This window comes from Loxodonta africana, chromosome X (genome assembly GCF_030014295.1).
Source record: "Loxodonta africana isolate mLoxAfr1 chromosome X, mLoxAfr1.hap2, whole genome shotgun sequence".
Taxonomy (NCBI): domain Eukaryota; kingdom Metazoa; phylum Chordata; class Mammalia; order Proboscidea; family Elephantidae; genus Loxodonta; species Loxodonta africana.
This window is the reverse complement of record NC_087369.1, coordinates 83,727,700-83,749,454: the sequence shown is the minus strand read 5'-3', so window position 1 is coordinate 83,749,454 and position 21,755 is coordinate 83,727,700. Positions and strand designations below refer to the sequence as shown.

General features: G+C 38.1%; 1 protein-coding gene across 2 annotated transcripts in view; it reads right to left on the bottom strand.

Annotated features, from left to right (window-relative positions):
- The window catches only part of CHIC1 (cysteine rich hydrophobic domain 1), an 80,613-nt gene that overhangs the window by 25,552 nt on the left and 33,306 nt on the right, over nucleotides 1–21,755 (bottom strand). Inside the window, exons 3-4 of one of the 2 annotated variants that reach the window (XM_023551433.2) lie at nucleotides 13,224–13,379; nucleotides 1,435–7,290 (exon numbers count right to left, since the gene is read on the bottom strand). In XM_023551433.2, coding sequence (XP_023407201.1) covers nucleotides 7,267–7,290; nucleotides 13,224–13,379 — 180 coding nt within the window. In that variant the 3' untranslated portion in view covers nucleotides 1,435–7,266. Of the gene's footprint in view, nucleotides 1–1,434; nucleotides 7,291–13,223; nucleotides 13,380–21,755 lie in introns of those variants that run through there. The other variant, XM_003412718.4, reaches the window with a different exon arrangement.

Sequence of the window (21,755 nt, the reverse complement as noted above, 5' to 3'; positions counted from 1 at the left end):
AGTCTCAAGGGTGCTTTGCCACACCCTCAGGCCACACCCCCAAAGAAACTCCCCTTTCAACTGATTATCTGCTCACATCAGATTACAAAATGGAGGATGATTGCATAATATCTGCCAAACCACTGGGAATCATGGCCTAGCCAAGCGGACACATAACCTCAACTATCAGAAGACTAAAGAAAAAATCATTTGGCAGATCAACAGCTGTGTACCCTGTACCAGGAGTTATAATTTGTTTAAGCAAGGAAACCACACCTGAACAGTAGCTGTAATTGGAGTTACCATCTGGTTTCATTCACGATAGTCCACTGTCATTCACCAAGATCCATCTGTGTTTCTGCACAGGTCGAACAGACGGGCTGAGCAGAGATGTGGTGTGAATTACCACCTCTGCTTTCTTCAAGTCTTTAATGGTGGCACTAATCTCTGCAATTCCTTCAGGAATATGATACTGATTTTGATTTATTACTTTCCTAAGTAAAGGCAGTTGTAGTGGCTTCTGCTTGACCTTCCCTTCCGTAATAGCTTTCATTCCACATACCAGACAGCCGATGTGGGGATTCTGTCAGTTGCTGAATATGTCTACTCCAATTATTCATTGTGGAACTGGGACAATTACTACTGGATAGGTTCAGGGACCTATTGGTCCACTGAAAGACAAACATGAGCTAAAACTCCATTGATTTCCTGACCTCCGTACACCCCTACTCTGACTGGCAGACCACAGTGATGTTTTGAGTCTCCTGGGATTAGTTCAGAGCCAGTTTCTAGTCATCACTGCAAAGTCTGATTATTTCCCTTTCCCTAGTGAACCAATACCCTGGTAAAAGGCTATAGGTCACGCTGGGGGAAGGCTGGAAGAAAGATTGCCAGTGTACATTTTTGGCAGTGTAGTGGGGTCCTTCTTCAAGGGGACTTGGCCTCCCCTTCATTCAATAGATTGTAGCTCACGTCTGGGAATTGATTGAGGTGCCATGCCTCTCTGTTTTGGTGATTTAAGTTAGACTTCTGTTCACTTGACCTACAACTCTTCTGCTTGTACAGATCAAGTAAATATTTACAGATTTCCTATCCATTTCACTCCTATGGACACCATGACCAATTACCCAATACCATAGGTCTATGTGAGTTACACTATTCTGACTGCTGTTTTGACTCTGGTGTCCATAACAATAACCACACCCACCTCATCTTTGGCAATTAAGTGCTGTGACTTGGCCCCTGCCACCCCCGGAACCAATGCGCCTCCCACTGCTTTTAAGTTTCTCAATTCAGTGGCAACAGCTCCCAGTGTAACATCTGATCGAAAGAGAATGGGGAATCACAGAACTCTTCAAGGATGATGAGTCTCATCTCAAACTTATTCCTCAGTCGTGCTGAAAGGTGTGTCCTTGGGGCACTCTCAGGGTGGGTGGGTGGGTCTGACATGATAAATCCACTCTAACATTGCAATTTCCCTAAGCCTTTGGATACCTTCTTCAACAGTATACCAAGACAGTTCTGTTATTTCAACTTCATTTATTGTAGATCACCTTTTGGTCCTTATTTTAGTCAACCAACCAACCAAAGAGTTAAGATTTCTTTCTAACCCCTTGAGTTGAAACACTGAATGCAGAATCTCTTAGCTAATCAACCCATATCAATAAATTCAGACTAATACAACTTTATGTTCTTTCCACCATTATCTCACAACCTTAATATCCATTCCCACACCTATATCCAGGACTTTTGTCTGTATAAATTAGAAAAGTCATGTACTTCTTTTGGCGTATAGCATACTTCCTCATGCTCACACTTTGTATCTCAATTTTTGGGGCGTGCTGGAACCTGAGTCTAGTTACAGGTCTAGAAGCAAAGAGAGTTGATGGGATGGCCCTGAGAACAATAATCAGTACCTTTCAAGGCATGTGTCTCAGGGGTGGTCATTACAGGTTCCTCAGGCAAAGTTGGATTAATCTCTTCAGATGGGGGAAAAAGGGCTGCTTCTATTGGGAAGAAAGAGTCACCAAAATTTAGGGGCTCAACATTGTCAGCTTCATCACTATCTGGCCATATGTCCCGATTCCAATTTTGAGGATCCCATTTCTTCCCAATCAGTGCCCTCACTTTAACATCAGACACCTTGCGAGGGTGGGAATTCAAATGGCATAATTCAGGCACACACAGGATGAGACTCTGGGTTTGGCTTTCAGCAATTTCAGCTCTGTGGCTATAGAAGTTGAGGTTTCCTCTCAGGGCATACATAGCAACTTCCAGGTCATTTATGTGGTGCTTGAGCTGGGAATTTGAAGCCCTGGGCTCATCTTTTTCTTTCTCCAATTTGTCCAGTGAAAGTAGGAGCAACCAGCCAATGCATTATACTCATCAGTTTGACAAAAATGTTTTAAGATGTCAAATACATGATCACCCAAAACCTTGTCTCTCAAAAGTTTTTGATTAGGAGTGTCCAATGGTGATTTTGTGAACACTCCACCCAACAACAGAATGCACATTCTGCTCAAGTTTACACAGAATATTCTCCAGGACAGACCATATATTAGGTCACAAAACAAATTCCAATAAATTTTAAAAGATTGTTGTGCTCTTAAGCAACAATGGAATGAAACTAGAAATCAACAACAAAAGGAAAATTAGAAAATTCACAAATACGTGGAAATTAAACTACACACTCTTAAAAAGTCAATGGGAACAGAAGAAATCACAAGGGAAATTAGAAAATATTTTGAGATGAATAGAAAAAGACAACAACATAGCAGCATACCAAAACATATGTTGTTGTTAGGTGCCATCGAGTCGGTTCCGACTCATAGCGACCCTATGCACAACAGAATGAAACACTGCCCGGTCCTGTGCCATCCTTATAAGCGTTGTTATGCTTGAGCTCAGTGCTGCACCTACTGTGTCAATCCACCTCATTGAGGGTCTTCCTCTTTTCCAATGACCCTGTACTCTGCCAAGCATGATGTCCTTCTCCAGGGACTCATCCCTCCTGACAACATGTCCAAAGTATGTAAGACACAGTCTCACCATCTTTGCCTCTAAGGAGCATTCTGGCTGCACTTCTTCCAAGACAGATTTGTTCGCTCTTTTGGAAGTCCATGGTATATTCAATATTCTTCACCAACACCACAATTCAAAGGCGTCAACTCTTCTTCGGTCTTCCTTATTCATTGTCCAGCTTTCACATTCATATGATGTAATTGAAAATACTATGGCTTGGGTCAGGCGCACCTTAGTCTACAGGGTGACATCTTTGCTCTTCAACACTTTGAAGAGGTCCTTTGCAGCAGATTTGCCCAATGCAACAAGTCTTTTGATTTCTTGACTGCTGCTTCCACGGCTGTTGATTGTGGACCTAAGTAAAATGAAATCCTAGACAACTTCAATCTTTTCTCCGTTTATCATGATGTTGCTTACTGGTCCAGGTGTGAGGATTTTTGTTTTATGTTGAGGTACAATCCATACTGAAGGCTGTGGTCTTTGATCTTCATTAGTAAGTGCTTCAAGTCCCCTTCACTTTCAGCAAGCAAAGTTGTGTCATCTGCATAACACAGGTTGTTAATGAGTCTTCCTTCAATCCCGACGCCCCGTTTTTCATATACTCCAGCTTCTCGTATCATTTGTTCAGCATACAGATTAAATAGGTATGGTGAAAGAATACAACTCTGATGCACACCTTTCCTGACTTTAAACCAATCAGTATACCCTTGTTCTGTCTGAACATCTGCCTCTTGATCTATGTAAAGGTTCCTCATGAGCACAATTAAGTGTTCTGGAATTCCCATTCTTCGCAGTGTTATTCTTCGCAGTGTTATCCATAGTTTGTTATGGTCCACACAGTTGAATGCCTTTGCATAGTCAATGAAACACAGGTAAACATCCTCCTGGTATTCTCTGCTTTCAGTCAGGATCCATCTGACATCAGCAATGATATCCCTAGTCCCATGTCCTCTTCTGAAACCGGCCTGAATTTCTGGCAGTTCCCTGTCGATATACTGCTGCAGCCGTTTTTGAATGATCTTCAGCAAAATTTTGCTTGCGTGTGATATTAATGATATTGTTCTATTATTTCCACATTCGGTTGGATCACCCTTCTTGGGAATAGGCATAAATATGGATCTCTTCCAGTCGGTTGGCCAGGAAGCTGTCTTCCATATTTCTTGGCGTAGATGAGTGAGCACCTCCAGTGCTGCATCTGTTTGTTGAAACATCTTGATTGATATTCCATCAATTCCTGGAGCCTTGTTTCTTGCCAATGCCTTCAGAACAGCTTGGACTTCTCACTTCAGTACCATCGGCTCCTGATCATATGCCACCTCTTGAAATGGTTGAACATCAACTAATTCTTTTTGGTATAATGACTCTGTGTATTCCTTCCATCTTCTTTTGATGCTTCCTGCATCATGTAATATTTTCCCCATGGAATCCTTCACTATTGCAACTCGAGGCTGGAATTTTTTCTTCAGTTTTTTCAGCTGTAGAAACGCCGAGCATGTTCTTCCCTTTTGGTTTTCCATCTCCAGATCTTTGCACATGTCATCATAACACTTTACTTTTTCTTCCCGAGCTGCCCTTTGAAATCTTCTGTTCAGTTCTTTTACTTCATCAATTCTTCCTTTTGCTTTAGCTGCTCGATGCTCAAGAGCAAGTTTCAGAGTCTCCTCTGACATCCATCTTGCTCTTTTCTTTCTTTCCTGTCTTTTCAGTGACCTCTTGCTTTCTTCATGGATGATGTCCTTGACGTCATTCCACAACTTGTCTGGTCTTTGGTCACTAGTGTTCAGTGTGTCAAATCTATTCTTGAGATGGTCTCTAAATTCAGGTGGGATATACTCAAGGTCATATTTTGGCTTTCGTGGACTTGCTCTGATTTTCTTCAGTTTCAACTTGAACTTGCATATGAGCAATTGATGGTCTGTTCCACAGCCTTGTTCTGACTGATGATATTGAGCTTTTCGATCGTCTCTTTCCACAGATGTAGTCAATTTGATTTCTGTGTGTTCCATCTGGTGAGGTCCATGTGTACAGTCGCCCTTTATGTTGGTGAAAGAAGGTATTTGCAATGAAGAAGTCGTTGGTCTTGCAAAATTCTATCATTCGATCTCCGGCATTGTTTCTATCACCAAGGCCATATTTTCCAACTACTGATCCTTCTTCTTTGTTTCCAACTTTCGCATTCCAATTGCCAGTAATAATCAATGCATCTTGACTGCATGTTCGATCAATTTCAGACTGCAGCAGATGATAAAAATCTTCTATTTCTTCATCTTTGGCCCTAGTGGTTGGTGCATAAATTTGAATAATTGTCGTATTAACTGGTTTTCCTTGTAGGCGTATGGATATTATCCTATCACTGACAGCGTTGTACTTCAGGATAGATATTGAAATGTTCTTTTTGACAATGAATGCAACACCATTCCTCTTCGAGTTGTCATTCCCAGCATAGTAGACTATATGATTGTCTAATTCAAAATGGTCAATACCAGTCCATTTCAGCTCACTGCTGCCTAGGATATCAATGTTTATGCATTCCTTTTCATTTTTGAGGATTTCCAATTTTCCTAGATTCATACTTCATACATTCCAGATTCTGATTATTAATGGATATTTGCAGCTGTTTCTTCTCGTTTTGAGTCGTGCCACATCAGCAAATGAAGGTCCCGAAAGCTTTACTCCATCCATGTCATTAAGGTCGACTCTACTTTGAGGAGGAAGCTCTTCCCCAGTCATCTTTTGAGTGCTTTCCAACCTGGGGGGCTCATCTTCCAGCACTATAGCAGACAACGTTCCGCTGCTATTCATAAGGTTTTCACTGGCTAATGCTTTTCAGAAGTAGCCTGCCGAGTCCTTCTTCCTAGTCTGTCTTAGTCTGGAAGCTCAGCTGAAACCTGTCCTCCATGGGTGACCCTGCTGGCATCTGAATACCGGTGGCATAGCTTCCAGCATCACAGCACGTGTCTGTCAGTTTGTCGCACTGTGGAGGCTTGTGTTTTGCTGTGATGCTGGAAGCTACCAAACCACGTAGGATGCAGCCAAAGCTGTGCTCAGAAGAAAATTTATAGCTGTGTCTAAATTAAAAAGGAAGAAATATCTCAAACCAATAACCTTACAACTTAAGAAAAACCACAAACCAAACGCACTGTTGTTGAGTCGATTCTGACTCATAGCGACCCTATAGGACAGAGTAGAACTGCCCCATAGAGTTTCCAAGGAGCGGCTGGTGGATTCGAACTGCTGACCTTTTGGTTAGCAGTGGTAGCACTTAACCACTACACCACCAGCGTTTCCTTACAACCTAAGGATCCAGAAAAAAGCACAAACTAAACTCAAAGCTAGGAAAAGGAAGGAAATAATTAAGACTATGGCAGAGATATATGAAAGAGGAAACAGAAAATCAACCAAACCAAAAGTTGGTGCTTTGAAAATATCAACAAAATTGCAAACTTTTAGCTAGATTTACAAAGAAAAAGGAGAGAGAACCCAAATTACTAAAATCTGAAATGAAACTGGATACATTACTACCAAACTTACAGAAATAAAAAAGGATTATAAGAGAATAAACAACTGTATGCCAATGAAGTAATAACCTAGATGAAATGGCAAACTCTTAGGAAGACACAAACTACCAAAACTAAGTGAAATGAAATAGAAAACCTGAATAGACCTTTGAGAAATGACTAAGTGAGTAACCTAAAAGCTCACAACAAAGAAAAGGCCACGATCAGATGGATTCACTGGTGAATTCTACCAAATGTTTAAAGAAGAATCTACACCAATCCTTCTCAAATTCTTCCAAAAATAAAAGAGAAGGGAACACTTCTTACCTCATTCTATGAAAACAGCATTACCCTGATAGCAAAGCCAGACAAGGGCATCACAGTAAAATAAAAACACTGACCAATATGAATGGAGACAGGAAAATCCTCAATAACATACTAGCACACTCTGAATCCAGGAGCATATGACAAACAAGGGTTTTATACCATGAACAAGTGGGGTCGGACCAACATTAATGAATGTTTACAGCTGTTTCTTCTCATTTTTAGTTTTGCCACATCAGCAAATGAAGGTCCCAAAAGCTTTACTCCATCCACGTTATTAAGGTCGACTCTACTTTGAGAAGGCAGCTCATCCTCAGTTGTATTTTGAGTGCCTTCCGACCTAAGGAGCTCATCTTCCAGCACTGTATCAGACAATGTTTTTCTTCTATTCATAAGGTTTTCACTGGCCAATTTTTTTTAGAAGTAGATTGCCAGGTCCTTCTTCCTAGTCTGGAAGCTCCGCTGAAACCTGTTGTTGTAAAAAAAATTAGCACAGCACACTTATGAAGGGGAGAGGGGAGGAAGCTGCTGGCAAACAAATGCAGAGGGTGTGCATCATTTGTGTAAAAATGCGGTACGTAAAAAAAAAAAACAAAACATGAAAACAAACAAGATAGTGGCTTGGTTAAATAATAGAATTCTATCTCCTAAAACATATTCATGGTGAAAGACTGAGAGAATAATCCCTTCCCTCTGAATATCCTTAATTCAGCAACTTTTAAAGTAAAAAAGATGTAGGTTAAAAGTAATTTCAAATTTAAGGATGGTGGTATAATTAGGACTAAAATTGACTATAACATCACAGTTGTTTCCATGGTAGATTTGGAATGGGTAAATGAAAAGCCCCATTTCATAAAAGTCATGTAGCTTTGGAATCCTACCAGAGCCAAGAGAGACTAGAGTGAGCTCAGGGCATCTTGATCTATATTTCTCTTTTCTATCACTTAATTTGCTAGAAAATATGTCCATTGAATCATAATGGTTGAAAAAATAGTGTATAAGGTAGACTGTTTACAGAGATGTTCTTTTCTTGGAAACATTTATAATAACTAATTCACATAGCAACCTTGGGATACAGGACAGAGTAACCATATTATCTTCATTTTATTTTGTAGAAAAACAGAGACATGACTTCCAATTAGAGATGACTAGACCAGGATGGCAAACCATATCCCACTGGCCAACTCGCATCCACTGTGTGTTTATGTAAGTGAAGTTTTACCAGAACACAGCAACACTCACTTGTTTACGCATTTTCTATGGCTGTTTTTACACTGTAACAGCAGAGTTCAGTAGCTGTGACAAAAATCATATGGCCCACAAAGCCTAAAATATTTAGTATTTGGTCTTTTAAGAAAAAGTTTGGTGATATCTGCCAGACAATTAAAACCAAGAGGGTTGACTATTTATCATACCACTTATCCTAATGTTTCTTGACTCAGGAATAAGAAATTTGACCTAAGGAACATGTAGTCAAGAAAATACAGTATTACAGAGAAAAAACAAAAAAACTGGATTATTTTTCTGGTTGTGCCATTTATTGTATGACCATGGAAAGTCATTTCACCTCTCTGGACCTTAGTTTCCACATCTGTAAAATAAGGGATATGGGCTACATAAATGATAATCATCCTTTAATTAAACAATTACAGTCTATACAACTTACTTTACAGATTAGAAAGCAGTAGGGAAGGCAGAAAATTCTTAAATTGTGTTTTATTTTTCATTTCTCTAAGTAGACAAAAAAGCAGTCAGATGACTTAAATCTCTTCATTATAACAACCACCTTCCAAATAAGTAGTGTATCTCGATTTTAGGAGCCCACATAGCACAATGGTTAAGCACTCAGCTGCTGACCAAAAGATCGGTGGTTTGAATCCATCAGCCGCTCCGCAGGAGAAAAGACCTGGTAACTGCTTCCATAAAAATTATAGCCTGGGACACCCTATGGGACAGTTCTACTCTGTCCTATAAAGTCCTCAGGAGTCAGAATGAACCTTATGGCACACAACAACAACATCCCAGTTTTATAGATGATGAAACTGAGACTCCACAAAGTAAGGTGACTTGCCCAAGGTTACTAGCTTGTGCTTACTGTTTCATTGTTTTGTGTACTGTTGACAACATGGAATGTATAAAGGGGTCACAAAGTATAATGCCTACAGAGCAAGGCACATAATGTAAGTGCTGGGTGGCTCTATGTTGAACTAGAGACTTCAAGTCCTATCTAAAGGGAGCAGCCACAACTCCCTTAGCACCAACTGTTGATACATAAGCATGTGGGTCCATTATTATCAGATCTTTAAATTTTTCGAGAGAGGTTGGATATCCCAAATTTTATTTTAAATATCCCAATTTTTAAATGCTGGCAATTGATTCAAATGTTTAAAAACAACATGGGCTGGATTTTGACCATGGGACAATAGTTTACAACTTCTGTACTATGTAATTTTTTTAATTGACAGATTAGTGGCCCAAGAATACACTAATACCTCAACTTCAGTACGAACACTTAATTAAGTGAAGTAATGGAAGACAAGGAGACAAGAGAGCATCAGTATTAATCTCATTTTCCATTGAATATTTTTACCTCAGTGCTAATAGCAAAATCAAATGAAAAAAGTGCTTCTATTTCAGGTCCTCTGGAGAAGGTATTAACAAAAAGCCCAAGTGTAAAGAGGTCATCAGAAAGATATCCTAGATAATATTAAAAACAACAAAAAAATCTATTCTTAAGTAATTGAGATTAGCTGTATTTGCATTATAGAAAATCTAATTAACATAGAAGCTTTAAAAGTAATGGGGGTGCGTAGGAGTCATACGGGCTTTTAGAAGTAATTTTATAATGATTAAGAAATTTATGCTCAGTTTTTTTTTAATTTATAGACACCCATGTGAGAATATTGTAAATGTTTTGACAAGCAATAAACTAAGCTGTATGTAAAGTACTCCGACCACTCATCCATCAGTTTGTCACATCTGCAAGTTGCTGTGATGCTAGAAGCTATGCCACTGGTATTTCAAATACCAGCAGGGTTACCCATGATGGACAGATCAAATATGACTTGGAATTGACTCAGCAGCATTGGGTTTGTTTTTTTTTTCTGATGGAAACAGATGATAGAGAAGCCGAATATCATCAGTCAGAATGAGACCAGGGGCCGACTATGGAACAGATTATCAATTGCTCATATGCAAGTAAAAGCTGAAGCTGAAGAAAAATTAAAACAAGTCCATGAGAGTCATAACATGATTTTGAGCATATTCCACCTGAATTCAGAGACCACCTCAAGAACAGATTTAATGCACTGAACACTAATGACCAAAGACCAGTCGAGTTCTGGGATAACATCATACATGAAGAAAGCAAAACTTCATTAAAAAGGTAGGAAAGAAAGAAAGCCCAAAATGGATATCAAAAGAGACTCTGAAACTGGTTCTTAAATGTAGTGAATGGAAAAAATGATGAAGTAAAAGAACCAAACAGAAGATTTCAAAGGACGGCTCAAGAAGATAAAAACCCATTGCCATTAAGTCGATTCCAACCCACAGTGGCCCTAAAAAAAAAAAAAAAGGGTAAAACTGCCCCATAGGGTTTCCAAGGAGCGCCTAATAGATTCGAACTGCCAATCTTTTGGTTAGCAGCTGTAGCTTTTAATCACTACACCACCAGGGTTTCCTCAAGAAGACAAAGTAAAGTATTATAATGAAATGTGCAAAGACCTGGAGTTAGCAAACCGAAAGGTAAGAACGTGCTCGGCATTTCTAAAGCTGAAAGAAATTCAAGCCTCGAGTTGCAATACTGAGGGATTCTATGGGCAAAATATTGAACAACACAGGAAGCATCAAAAGAAGATGGAAGGAATACACAGAGTCACTATACCAAAAAGAATTGGTCTACATTCAGCCGCTTCAGGAGGTAGCATATGATCAAAAACTGATGGTATTTAAGAAAGAAGTCCAAGATGCACTGAAGGCATTGGTGAAAAACTGACAGAATACTAATTGAGATGTTTCAACAAACAGATGCTATACTGGAGGTGCTCATTTGTCTATGCCAAGAAATTTGGAAAACAGCTACCTGACCAACCAACTAGAAGAGATCCATATTTGTGCGCATTCCAAAGGAAGGTGATCCAACAGAATGTGGAAATTTTTGAACAATATCATGAGTATCACACACAAGTAAATTTTTGCTGAAGATCATTCGAAAGCGGTTGCAGCAGCGCGTTAACAGGGAACCATCAGAAACTCAAGACGGATTCAGAAGAGGATGTGGAACAAGGAACATCATTGTTGATGTCAGATGGATCCTGGCTGAAAGCAGAGAATACCAGAAGGATGTTTACCTGTGGTTTATTGGCTATGCAAAGGAACTCAACAGTGTGGATCATAACAAATTATGGATAACACTGCAAAGAACGTGAATTCCAGAACACTTAAGTGTGTTCATAAAGAACCTGTACATAGGCAAAGAGGCAGTAATTCAAACAGAACAAGGTGATACTGCATGGTTTAAAATCAGGAAAGGTGTGCATCAGGGTTGTATCCTTTCACCATACTTATTCAACCTGTACGCTCAGCAAATAATCCAAGAAGCTGGACTATATGAACAGGAACATGGCATCAGGATTGGAGGAATATGCAGATGACACAACCTTGCTTGCAGAGAGGACTTGAAGCACTTACTAATGAAGATCAAAGACCACAGCCTTCAGTATGGATTACACCTCAACATAAAGAAAACAAAAATCCTCACAAATCCTAGACTATGATCAATGGAGAAAAGAGACTTAGGTTGTCAAGGATTTCATTTTACTTGGACCCACAACCAATGCCCATGAAAGCAGCAGTCAAGATATCAAACAACGTATTGTACCGAGCAAATCTGCTGTAAAAGACCTCTTTAGACTGCCGAAAAGCAAAGATGTCACTTTGAGGACTATGGTGTGACCGACCCAAACCATGGTGTTTTCACTTGCCTCATATGCATGCAAAAGCTGGACAATGAATGAGAAGACCGAAGAATTGATGCATCTGAATTATGGTGTTGATGAGGAATATTAAATATACCATGGACTGCCAGAAGAATGAACAAATCTGTTTTGGCAGAAGTACGGCTAGAATGTTCCTTAGAAGGAAAGATGGTGAGGCTTCATCTTATGTTCTTTGGACATGTTATCAGGAGGGACCAGTCCTTGGAGAAGGACATCATGCTTGGTAGAGTAGAGCGTCAGTGAAAGGGATGAAGATCCTCAACACAATGGACTGACACAGTGGCTGCAACAATGCGCTCAAACATAGCAAATACTGTGAGGATGTGGCAGGACTGGGCAGTGTTTCATTGTGTTGTACATAGGGTTGCTATGAGTCAGAACTGAGTCAATGGCACCTAACAATAACAACATGTAAAGTAAAGCTCTGACCTGTCGATAGCTCCCAAAGAAATCAACAACATGCTTAATTTTTCCATTGAAAAAGTTATGAGGTTGGGAGTATTCTAATATTTGTCTTTTTGATGCAGACATTAAAATGGTTAGGAGGAGGAGGTAGAGGAAAAAATAATGAGTACTTGTTAGGGAAATTTTGTCTTTTATGAAACAATTTCATCACTAATTATTCCTCCACAAAGTGTTGTAATTTTCAGGGGTTCAGTGAGCTAATTACCATTTAAAAGTTTAAATGAAATCATCAATGTGGCACAGGGAAAAGAACTTTAGGTGAAATGAATTAAGTTTCCTCATTTAGCTTCCATTAAAAATTTTAAAGAAATCTTTATGCTGGGGAAAAAATTCAAAGACTAAATCAAAAATTTAAAAGAGAATAAGATACCCATTGCTGTTGAATTCATTCTGACTCGTAGCGACCGTACAGGACAGAGAACTGCTCCACACGATTTCCAAGGAGCGGCAGATGGACTCGAACTGCCAACCACTGCACCACCAGGCTCCAATGTTACGTTAGTAATGTTATGTTAGACTGTTACTGTAACATGTTCAAATCTAAGCAGGATTTTCTTCTTAACTTTGTTGGTTACTCTCACTTCTGCCTTTCCTTGGATCAGAAGAAACTCTCCCATATACCTGTAGCTGGGGAATGCCTTAAGTCAGAGCTTCGGGTTTTGTTAAAAGAGTAAATACCACACTTAAACGTACATTTAAATATACCTAAGTACTTCATCTTCACTGCATTTACTTAAAATGATATTAAGTGATAAAGTGCTGATGAAGGTTGAACAAATGATTTAATCTCTCTGTCCCTGAGACTCCTTATCTCTATAATGAGGATAGCATTGTTATAAGAATTAAACAGATCATGTTAAGTACTTGGAAACAGTTCTTAGCACATACTAAGTGTTCAAAGAATGTTAGCTCATTATTATACAACAAAATGTTTACTTACTCTTTTGCTGAGACAAATAACAGGCCACAGGCTGCAACCCAGTGTGCAACAGCAGCAGAGACAACCACACAGCAGCCATTTCACATTGACTGGAAGAGCCTTTTTCAAACATGCATTCACTCGGCCAATGCTGGTCTTAAATTCTTCTGGGGCCACCTACAACAAGGGTATACTCTTTAACAGTTTGTGGGTAGCTTTTTACGAACTATCTCTAAACTTAAGAATATGTTTGTCTTATTGTTTAGTAAAAATACTTTAAGCATTTAAAAATACTAAATATATTTCCTCTCCCTTTGCTCCCATAATTACGTATTATATACTCCTGGATGGCATTAGACAGTAAAACAATATAATTTACTGTTCACAGAACTTAGCCTGATTTTCAAAAACCTTCTGAAAGGACCAAAAATAAAATGACAACAATAAAACTGATGGTAAATGATACCTGGCAGGCAGTTTTCTTACCAATTACTCTTATTATTAAGGCAACATTATTTATAAAAAAAAAAAATTTTTTTTCTCACTCTGACCAAAAGTTGAGTAAGTCTATAAACAAAAAACACAATAAAAACCCATACTACAGGACGAAATGGAATTAAAATTAAACCTTTGCAATATTCCTGGATTACTTTTATAAAGGTAACTCTCAAACATTTTCTCCCCAGCAAATTTACAACATACTAATTTTATCATCTGTCGTTGTTTGAGGGAAAAGCTAATAAAAAACGATGCTGAGTGATTACATTAAAAATAGTCTGTTTATATTCAGCACAAAATGGGCTCATAACTGATGTAAATTTTGAAAGGTGAAAGGTCCTTAAATATACAAATTCATTATTTCTAAATACTACCTCCATTCCTGGAAGTGGCTGCCTATGCCCCTTTATAAACAATGACAAATCAGTTCAAAGGCATAAATATGACAGGCAAAAATTTATATCAAAAATTCTGCTTGAAGGTTATACAATTCAAAGGCACATCATTTAGCTTTCATTTAGAAAGCTGTTAGACTACAAAATGTATAGGAAAAAATACTACAACTGGCTGTGAAGGCAAGAATATGAAATTGTTAAGAAAAATAAGCTGCTATAAAATAGAAACCCTGTTAGCACCTTTGATATCAAAATATAAGAGTTTTATAGCTCTTTGAAATAAAAATTTTACCAGAGGAATCAACTTACTAGATTTTTGTCTTTAATACAGATGTCTTTGAATTAGTACCACAAAATATACCTATTCGTTGGTGGAATAATTCAGAAAAGGATAGTGATAATGGTTATACAACATGAAGATTGTAATCTATGTCACTGAATTATAATGTAAAAATTGATGAATTGGCAAATGCTTTGTTATGTATATTCGTACCACAATAAAAAAAACATACTTATTGACAGATGTTATAAAGACACATGACCTCAAAATTTAGCATGATCATGGTTAAACCATTAAGTAATATTATAAGCTTTATTACAGGTCTTCATACCACCCAATAATGTTAACTGCTTAATCCATATTTGATTTTCTTTCTAATATGCTAAGCAATTACAGTTGTGAAATTGTAAGGCTTCAAACTGTTTACATGGAGAAAGTAAACTAATTTCATTCTATATCTAGATTATCAGCAACATGACAATCACTGGTAAAAACAATTCCGTTTAGTGACAAAATTTCTAGGGTAAATACGAAAACAAATTCAGGGAACCACATAATTTAAAATAGAAAACACTAAGAAGCTAAGAACAACAGACAATAAGTCAAGACACGTGGATCCAGTTACTTACTAAAAAAAAAAAAAAATCCTAGGCAAAATCATTGAATTTTTCTGAGTTTCAGTTTCCCATCTATAAAATGAGAATAATAATCTTTGTTTTATATACCTCACAGGGAATGGAAATTACATCATGAACAGAACCTCTTGACTGAAATGCTTTGAAAAAGGAAGTCTTTGAATCATATCTCTTCCTAGATTTGAAGAAAGAAAAAGCAAAGCTCTCTTTTGCACGGACTCTCACTTGAAGGCATGGGGTTTCATCAGGTAAGTTAATACTCCACAGCTTTGCTACATATTATATCACAAACAAAAGGATAATCTGCTACATTTTAAAAGCAAATACTGAACTCTTTAGGTCTTCAATTCTTTCTTTAAAAATAATATTTTATTGTGTTTTCAGTGAAAGTTTACACAGCAAATTAGGTTTCCATTTAACACTTTCTACACTATTTTTTCACTGACATTGGTTACATTTGTCACAGTGCATCAACTTTCTCATTATTTCCATCTAGGCTGTTCCATTTCCAGCAATCTAGTTTCCCTGCCCCTATTACCTTCTCATCTTTGCTGTAGAGTAAATCTTGACCATTTGGTCTCATAGAGATGATTTTTTTTAATGAAGCACAGTATTCATGGGTGATACTGTTTATTTTATAAGCCAATCTGTTATTTAGCTAAAAGATGGCCTCATGGAAAAATGTAGAACAAAGTTCTAACTCAAAAAGAATGACCAGACTTGCTGGCCTGACAGAGACTGGAAAAACCCTGAGAGTATGGCCCCTGGATACCCTTTCAGCTCAGCAATGAAGTTACTCCTGAGGTTCACCCTTTAGCCAAAGATTGGCCAGGCCCATGAAACAAAATGAGACTAAAAGGGCACATCAGCTCAGGTGCAAGGACTAGAAGGCAGGGGCAGGGGGGAAGGGGGTACAGGAAAACTAGTAATAGGGAACCCAAAGTTGAGAAGGAAGAGTGTTGACATGTTGTGGGGCTGTTAACCAATGTCATAAAACAGTATGTGGACCAACTGTTTAATGAGAAATTAGTTTGTTCTGTAAACCTTCATCTAAAGCACACACACAAAAAAAGATGACCTCATGGAATAGTTTAGGTTCAAGGTTTTAAGAGTATCTCAGGGGGATAGGCTCAGAGTCCTCAAGCCTCAATCGGTCCAGTAAGTCTGGACTTTTTAAGAATTTGAATTCTGTTCCACATTGTGTTCCCATTCTATCAGTATCCATCTATCGTGTTCCCAATCAGAATGGTCAGTGGTGGTAGCTGAGCGCCATGTAGCTCTTCCGGTCTCAGTCTCAGGGTATATGAGGCTGTGGTTTGTGTAGACTATTAGTCCTGTAGACTAGTTTCTTGAGTCTTTGGTTTCCTTCTTTCCCTTTTACCCCAGATGCATAGAAACCAATAGTTGTATCTTAGATGGCCACTTGCAAGCTTTCAAGACCCCAAACGCTACTCACCAAACTAGGAGGTAGAACATATGCACTGTATAATGTCAATTGACCAAGCTGTCCCACGAGACTATGGTTCTAAGCCTTCAGACCCCATAAACTAATCCCACGAGGTGTGTGGTGAAGTCTAAGAAGTATCCATGCTTGTGCCCATGTGCTTTACTGTATATATGAATATGTATAGTGCATACACTTACACGCATATGCACTTGGATATAGATATCTATATATGCCCATATATACACACATACATACATACTTACACACTTGTGTGCATACATACATATGGAACCAAACTCGTATTTTTTTAGTTGTTTCTGCTATCGTTGCAAAGTCACGTATGTCACAGCATTTACCAAAAACGTCTTTTTTCTTGTGTACTTCTTAGTGACACCATTTAACTTGGTCAAGCTGCGCACAGTTCACTCGTATTTGGTGTTACCTTTCCCATCGCCAAAACTAAGTGTCTACTATCTAGACAGCGATTCTCCACCACCACCACCTATTCCTGGTAACCACCAGTGAATGCTGGTTTCAGTACGCATACCTAAATTTGTCTTTTTATTAATAATGAGATCATACAGTATTTGTCCTTTTCTGATTGACTTATTTCACTCAGCATAATGTGCTCCAGATTCGTCCGTGTTAAAATATATTTTGAGAACTTATTCTTTGTGGCTGCAGTGTATTCCATTATATGTATGCACCACATTTTGTTTATCTACTCATCCGATGATGGGCACTTAGGTTGTGTCCATCATTTTGCTATTGTGAATAGTGTTGCAATGAACACAGGTGTGCATATGTCTCTGTGTCTTTATAGCTCTTCAACTCTTAAGAGAAAAAAATGGAAGATGCTCTTTTTAAAAACAAGGTACCAAGTTAACTATCTTAAGATTTGCTTCTTGAAAAAAAAAATGTTAACTATCTTAAGATTTGCTTCTTTAAATAGCACTATTCAATTTTTTTTGTAGTAAATCACTGAGCAACCAAATATAAGTTAAAATAAGGATAATATATATTTATTTATATATTTAGATCTAATTTGTAATATAAAATTACTATCAATTCCTGCTAAAACTGTGAATCCAGAATCACTAACATTTTTAAACACAGGCATATTTTCATATAATTAAAGTAATGCAAATGATAAAATTATTAAGTGTATCCATTTAACAAATTTATTTAAGTGCTTGCAATCAGAATTTAAATTTTTATTTTAAAGTGAGTCTAAGTACAGATAAAAAATTAAAAAGTTAAATTAAAAAAGTAAAGGGTTAGGATAAAAGCAGAAATGAGTCAGTCCAAAAAAAAAAAATACGATTATTAAGCTACCTAGAAAACAAAGCTCCATTTCACAAGGGACGAATGGTTTTAGAAGTCTAGGGAAAACTCAAGCTAGAGGATTAAAGGAAAGAGGAAAAGAAAAACTTGCATTTTATTATAAAATTGTAAATGAAATAAATAGTCTGGTGAGGTATACAGAGTTGTTATAAAATGTCCTTTATGACATGATTCTGGCAAGAAATTAGCAAAAACGTTCCAAAATTTCATGATTTTCCTTCCTCCTCATCGATACAGTCTACTTTAAACACATAATATTCTCAGTTGTACAAATTAAAAACTACAATATTCAAGTTACTAAAACTGAGAATTCAGATTTTTCATGTTTTTATTGTACATTAGATGATGGTTTACACAGCAAATGAGCTTCTTACTAAAATATTAATACACATATTGTTTTGTGACATTGGTTGGCAACCCCACGGCATGTCAACACTCTCCCTTTTTCAACCTTCGGCTCCCCGTTACCACCAGCTTTCCTGTCCTCTTCTGCCTTCTCATCCTTGACACTGGGCTAGTGTGCCCATTTAGTCTCATTTTGTTTTATATGCCTGTCTAATCTTTGGCTGAACAGTGAACCTCAGGAGTGACTACAACAGTGAGTTAAAAGGGTGTCCGGGGGCAATACTCTCAGGGTTTCTCCAGTCTCTGTCAGACCAGTAAGTCTGGTCTCTTTTTGTGAGCTAGAATTTTATTCAACATTTTTCTCCAGCTCTGTCTGGGACCCTCTATTGTGATCCCTGTCAGAACAGTCAGTAGTGGTAGCCGGGAACCGTCTAGTTGTGCTGGACTCAGTCTGGCGGAGGCCGTGGTAGTTGCAGTCCATTAGTTGTTTGGACTAATCTTTCCCTTGTGTCTTTGGTTTTCTTCATTGCCCCTTGTTCTAGATGGGGTGTGACCAATGGAGTATCACAGACAGCTGCTCATATGCTTTTAAGACCCAGACGATACTCACCAAAGTAGAATGCAGAACATTTTATTTATAAACTATGTTATGCCAATTGAGCCAGATGTCCCCCAAGACCATGATGCCCAACCCTCAGCCCTGTAATTCAGTCCCTCAGGGAGTTTGTATGTGTCCATGAAGCTTCAGTGACTTGCCTTGTGTCAAGCTGTGCTGACTTCCCCAGTATTGCGTACTGTCTTACCCTTCACCAGAGTTACCATTTATCTATCATCTAGTTAGCGTTTTTCCCTTCCCACCCATCCCCTCCCTCGTAATGATCAAAGATTATTTTTTTCTGTGTGTAAATCTTTTCAGGAGTTTTTATAATAGTGGTCTCATGTAGTATTTGCCCTTTTCTGATTGACTTATTTAACTCAGCATAATGCCTTCCACATTCATACACATTGTAAAGTGTTTTCCAGAATCATCATCATTCTTTACTGTTGCGTATTATTCAATTGTGTCTATACACCATAGTTTGTTATCCATTCATCTGTTGATGGGCACTTAGGTTGTTTCTCTCTTTTTGCTATTGTGAGCAATGATGCAATGAACATGGGTGTGCATATGCCTATTCGTGTGACGGCTCTTATTTCTCTAGGATATATTCCTAGATTCCGACTCAACTCAATGGCAATGGGTGTTGGAATGGGTATATTCCTAGAAGATTGCTGGATTATATGGTATTTCTATTTCCAACTTATTAAGAGAGTGCCATATTATTTTCCAAAATGGCTGTACCATTTTACATTCCCACCAGCAGTGCCTAAGAGTTCCAGGCTCCTTGCAGCAACTCCAACATTTGTTATTTTTTTGTTTGTTCTTGTTTTTTTTATTCTTGCCAGTAATGCTGGGGTGAGATGGTATCATGGATTGAATTGTGTCACCCAAAAAAATGTGCGTACCAATATGGCTGGGCCATGATTTCCAGTATTGTGTGACTGTCCACTACTTTGTCATCTGATGTGATTTTCCTAAGTGTTGTAAATCCTGCCTATATAATGTTAATGACAGGGAATAGGCAACAATTGTCTTGATGAGGCAGGGCTCAATCTACTAGATTGGATTGTGTCTTGAGCCAGTTTCTTCTGGGATATAAAAGAGAGAAGCCAGCAGAGAGACAGGGAGACCTCCTACCACCCGAAAGCAGCGCTGGGAGCAGAGCGTGTCCTTTGGAACAGAGGTCCCTGTGCTGAGATGCTCCTAGTCCAGGGAAAAATTGATGACAAAGACCTTCCTCCAAAGTCGACAGAGAGAAAGCCTTCCCCTGGAGCTGATGCCCTGAATTTGGACTTCTAGCCTACTTTGCTGTGAGGAAATAAATTTCTCTTCGTCAAAGCCATCTACTCGTGGTATTTCTGTTACAGCAGGACTAGAAAACTAAGACGGGTGGTATCTCATTGTAGTTTTGATTTCCATTTTTTCAATGGCTAGTGATTGGGAGCATTTTCTCATGTGTCTGTTAGCTGCCTGAGTGTCTTCTGTTGCCTATTTCCTTGCCTATTTTTAATTGGATTATTTCTCTTTTTGTTATAGAGGTGTTAGATTTTCCTATAGATGTTAGAGATTAGAACTTTGTCGGATATGTCACAGCCAAACATTTTCCCCTAGTCTGTAGGTTCTTTTTACTCTTTTGGTGAAGTCTTTTGATGAGCATATGTATTTAATTTTTAGAAGATTCCATGTAGCTAGCTTATCTTCTGGTGTTTGTACACTGTTAGTTATAGTTTCAATCCTGCTTATGCAGTGTATTAGGGCCTCTAGTGCTGACTCTATTTTTTCTATGATTTTTATAGTTTTTGGTTTTATATTCAGGGCTTTGATCTATTTTGAATTAGTTTTTGTGTATGGTGTCTGGTATGGGTCCTGTTTCATTTATTTATAAATGGACATCTAGTTTTGTCAACATCATTTGTGAAAAAGACTAAAAAGACTGTCTTTTCCCCATTTCATGGACTTTGAGACTTAGAAGAAGTTCAGGTGACGGCAGGTGGATGGATTTACATGTGGGTTCTCGATTCTGTTCCATCGGTCAATATGTATGTACTTGTACCAGTACCAGGTTGCTCTGACTACCATAGCTGTACAGTAGGTTCACAGGTCAGGTAGTGAGGCCTCCTACTTTATTCTTTTTCTTCAACAGTGCTTTACGCATCTGGGAATCTTCCCTTTTCATATAAATTAATGATTAGTTTTTCCACCTCGTTAAAGAATTCTGTTGGTATTTGGATTGGGATTGCCTTGTATTTGTAGATTGCTTTGGGTAGAACTGACATTTTCACAATATTGAGTCTACCTATCCACGAGGATGGTATGCTTTTCCATTTATGTAGGTCTTGTTTGGTTTCTTGCAGTAGTTTGTTTTTTTTTTCTCTATAGGTCTTTTACGTCCTTGATTAGATTTATTCCTAAGTATTTTATTTTTTCAGGGGCTATTATGGTATTGCTCTCCTGATTTCCTTTAAGTAGTTCTCTTTATTGGTGTATAGGAATCTAATTGCTTTTGTATGTTTATCCTGTATCCTGCTAATCTGCTGAATCTCTTAGTTCCCGTAGTTTTCTTGTGGAATCTTTTAAGGTTCTGTATGTATCATATCATCTACAAATAGGGACAGTTCTACTTCTTCTTTATCAATTTGGATGCCCTTTCTTTGTCTTGCCTTATTGCTCTAGCTAGGACTTCCAGCACAATGTTAAATAGGAGTGGTGATAAAGGGCATCCTTAGCCTTGTTCCCGTTCTCAGGGAGAATATTTTCAGCTTCTCTCCATCAAGAATGATTTTGACTGTTGGTTTTGTATGGACACCCTTTATTACGTCGGGGAATTTCCCTTCTATACCTATTTTATTGAGAGTTTTTATCAAGAATGGGTGTTGGACTTTGTCGAATGCTTCTTCTGCATCGATTAAGGTGATCATGTGATTCTTCTCTTTTGTCTTATTTATGTGGGGGATTACATTGATTGATTTTCTAATGTTGAACTATCCTTACATACCTGGTATGAAACC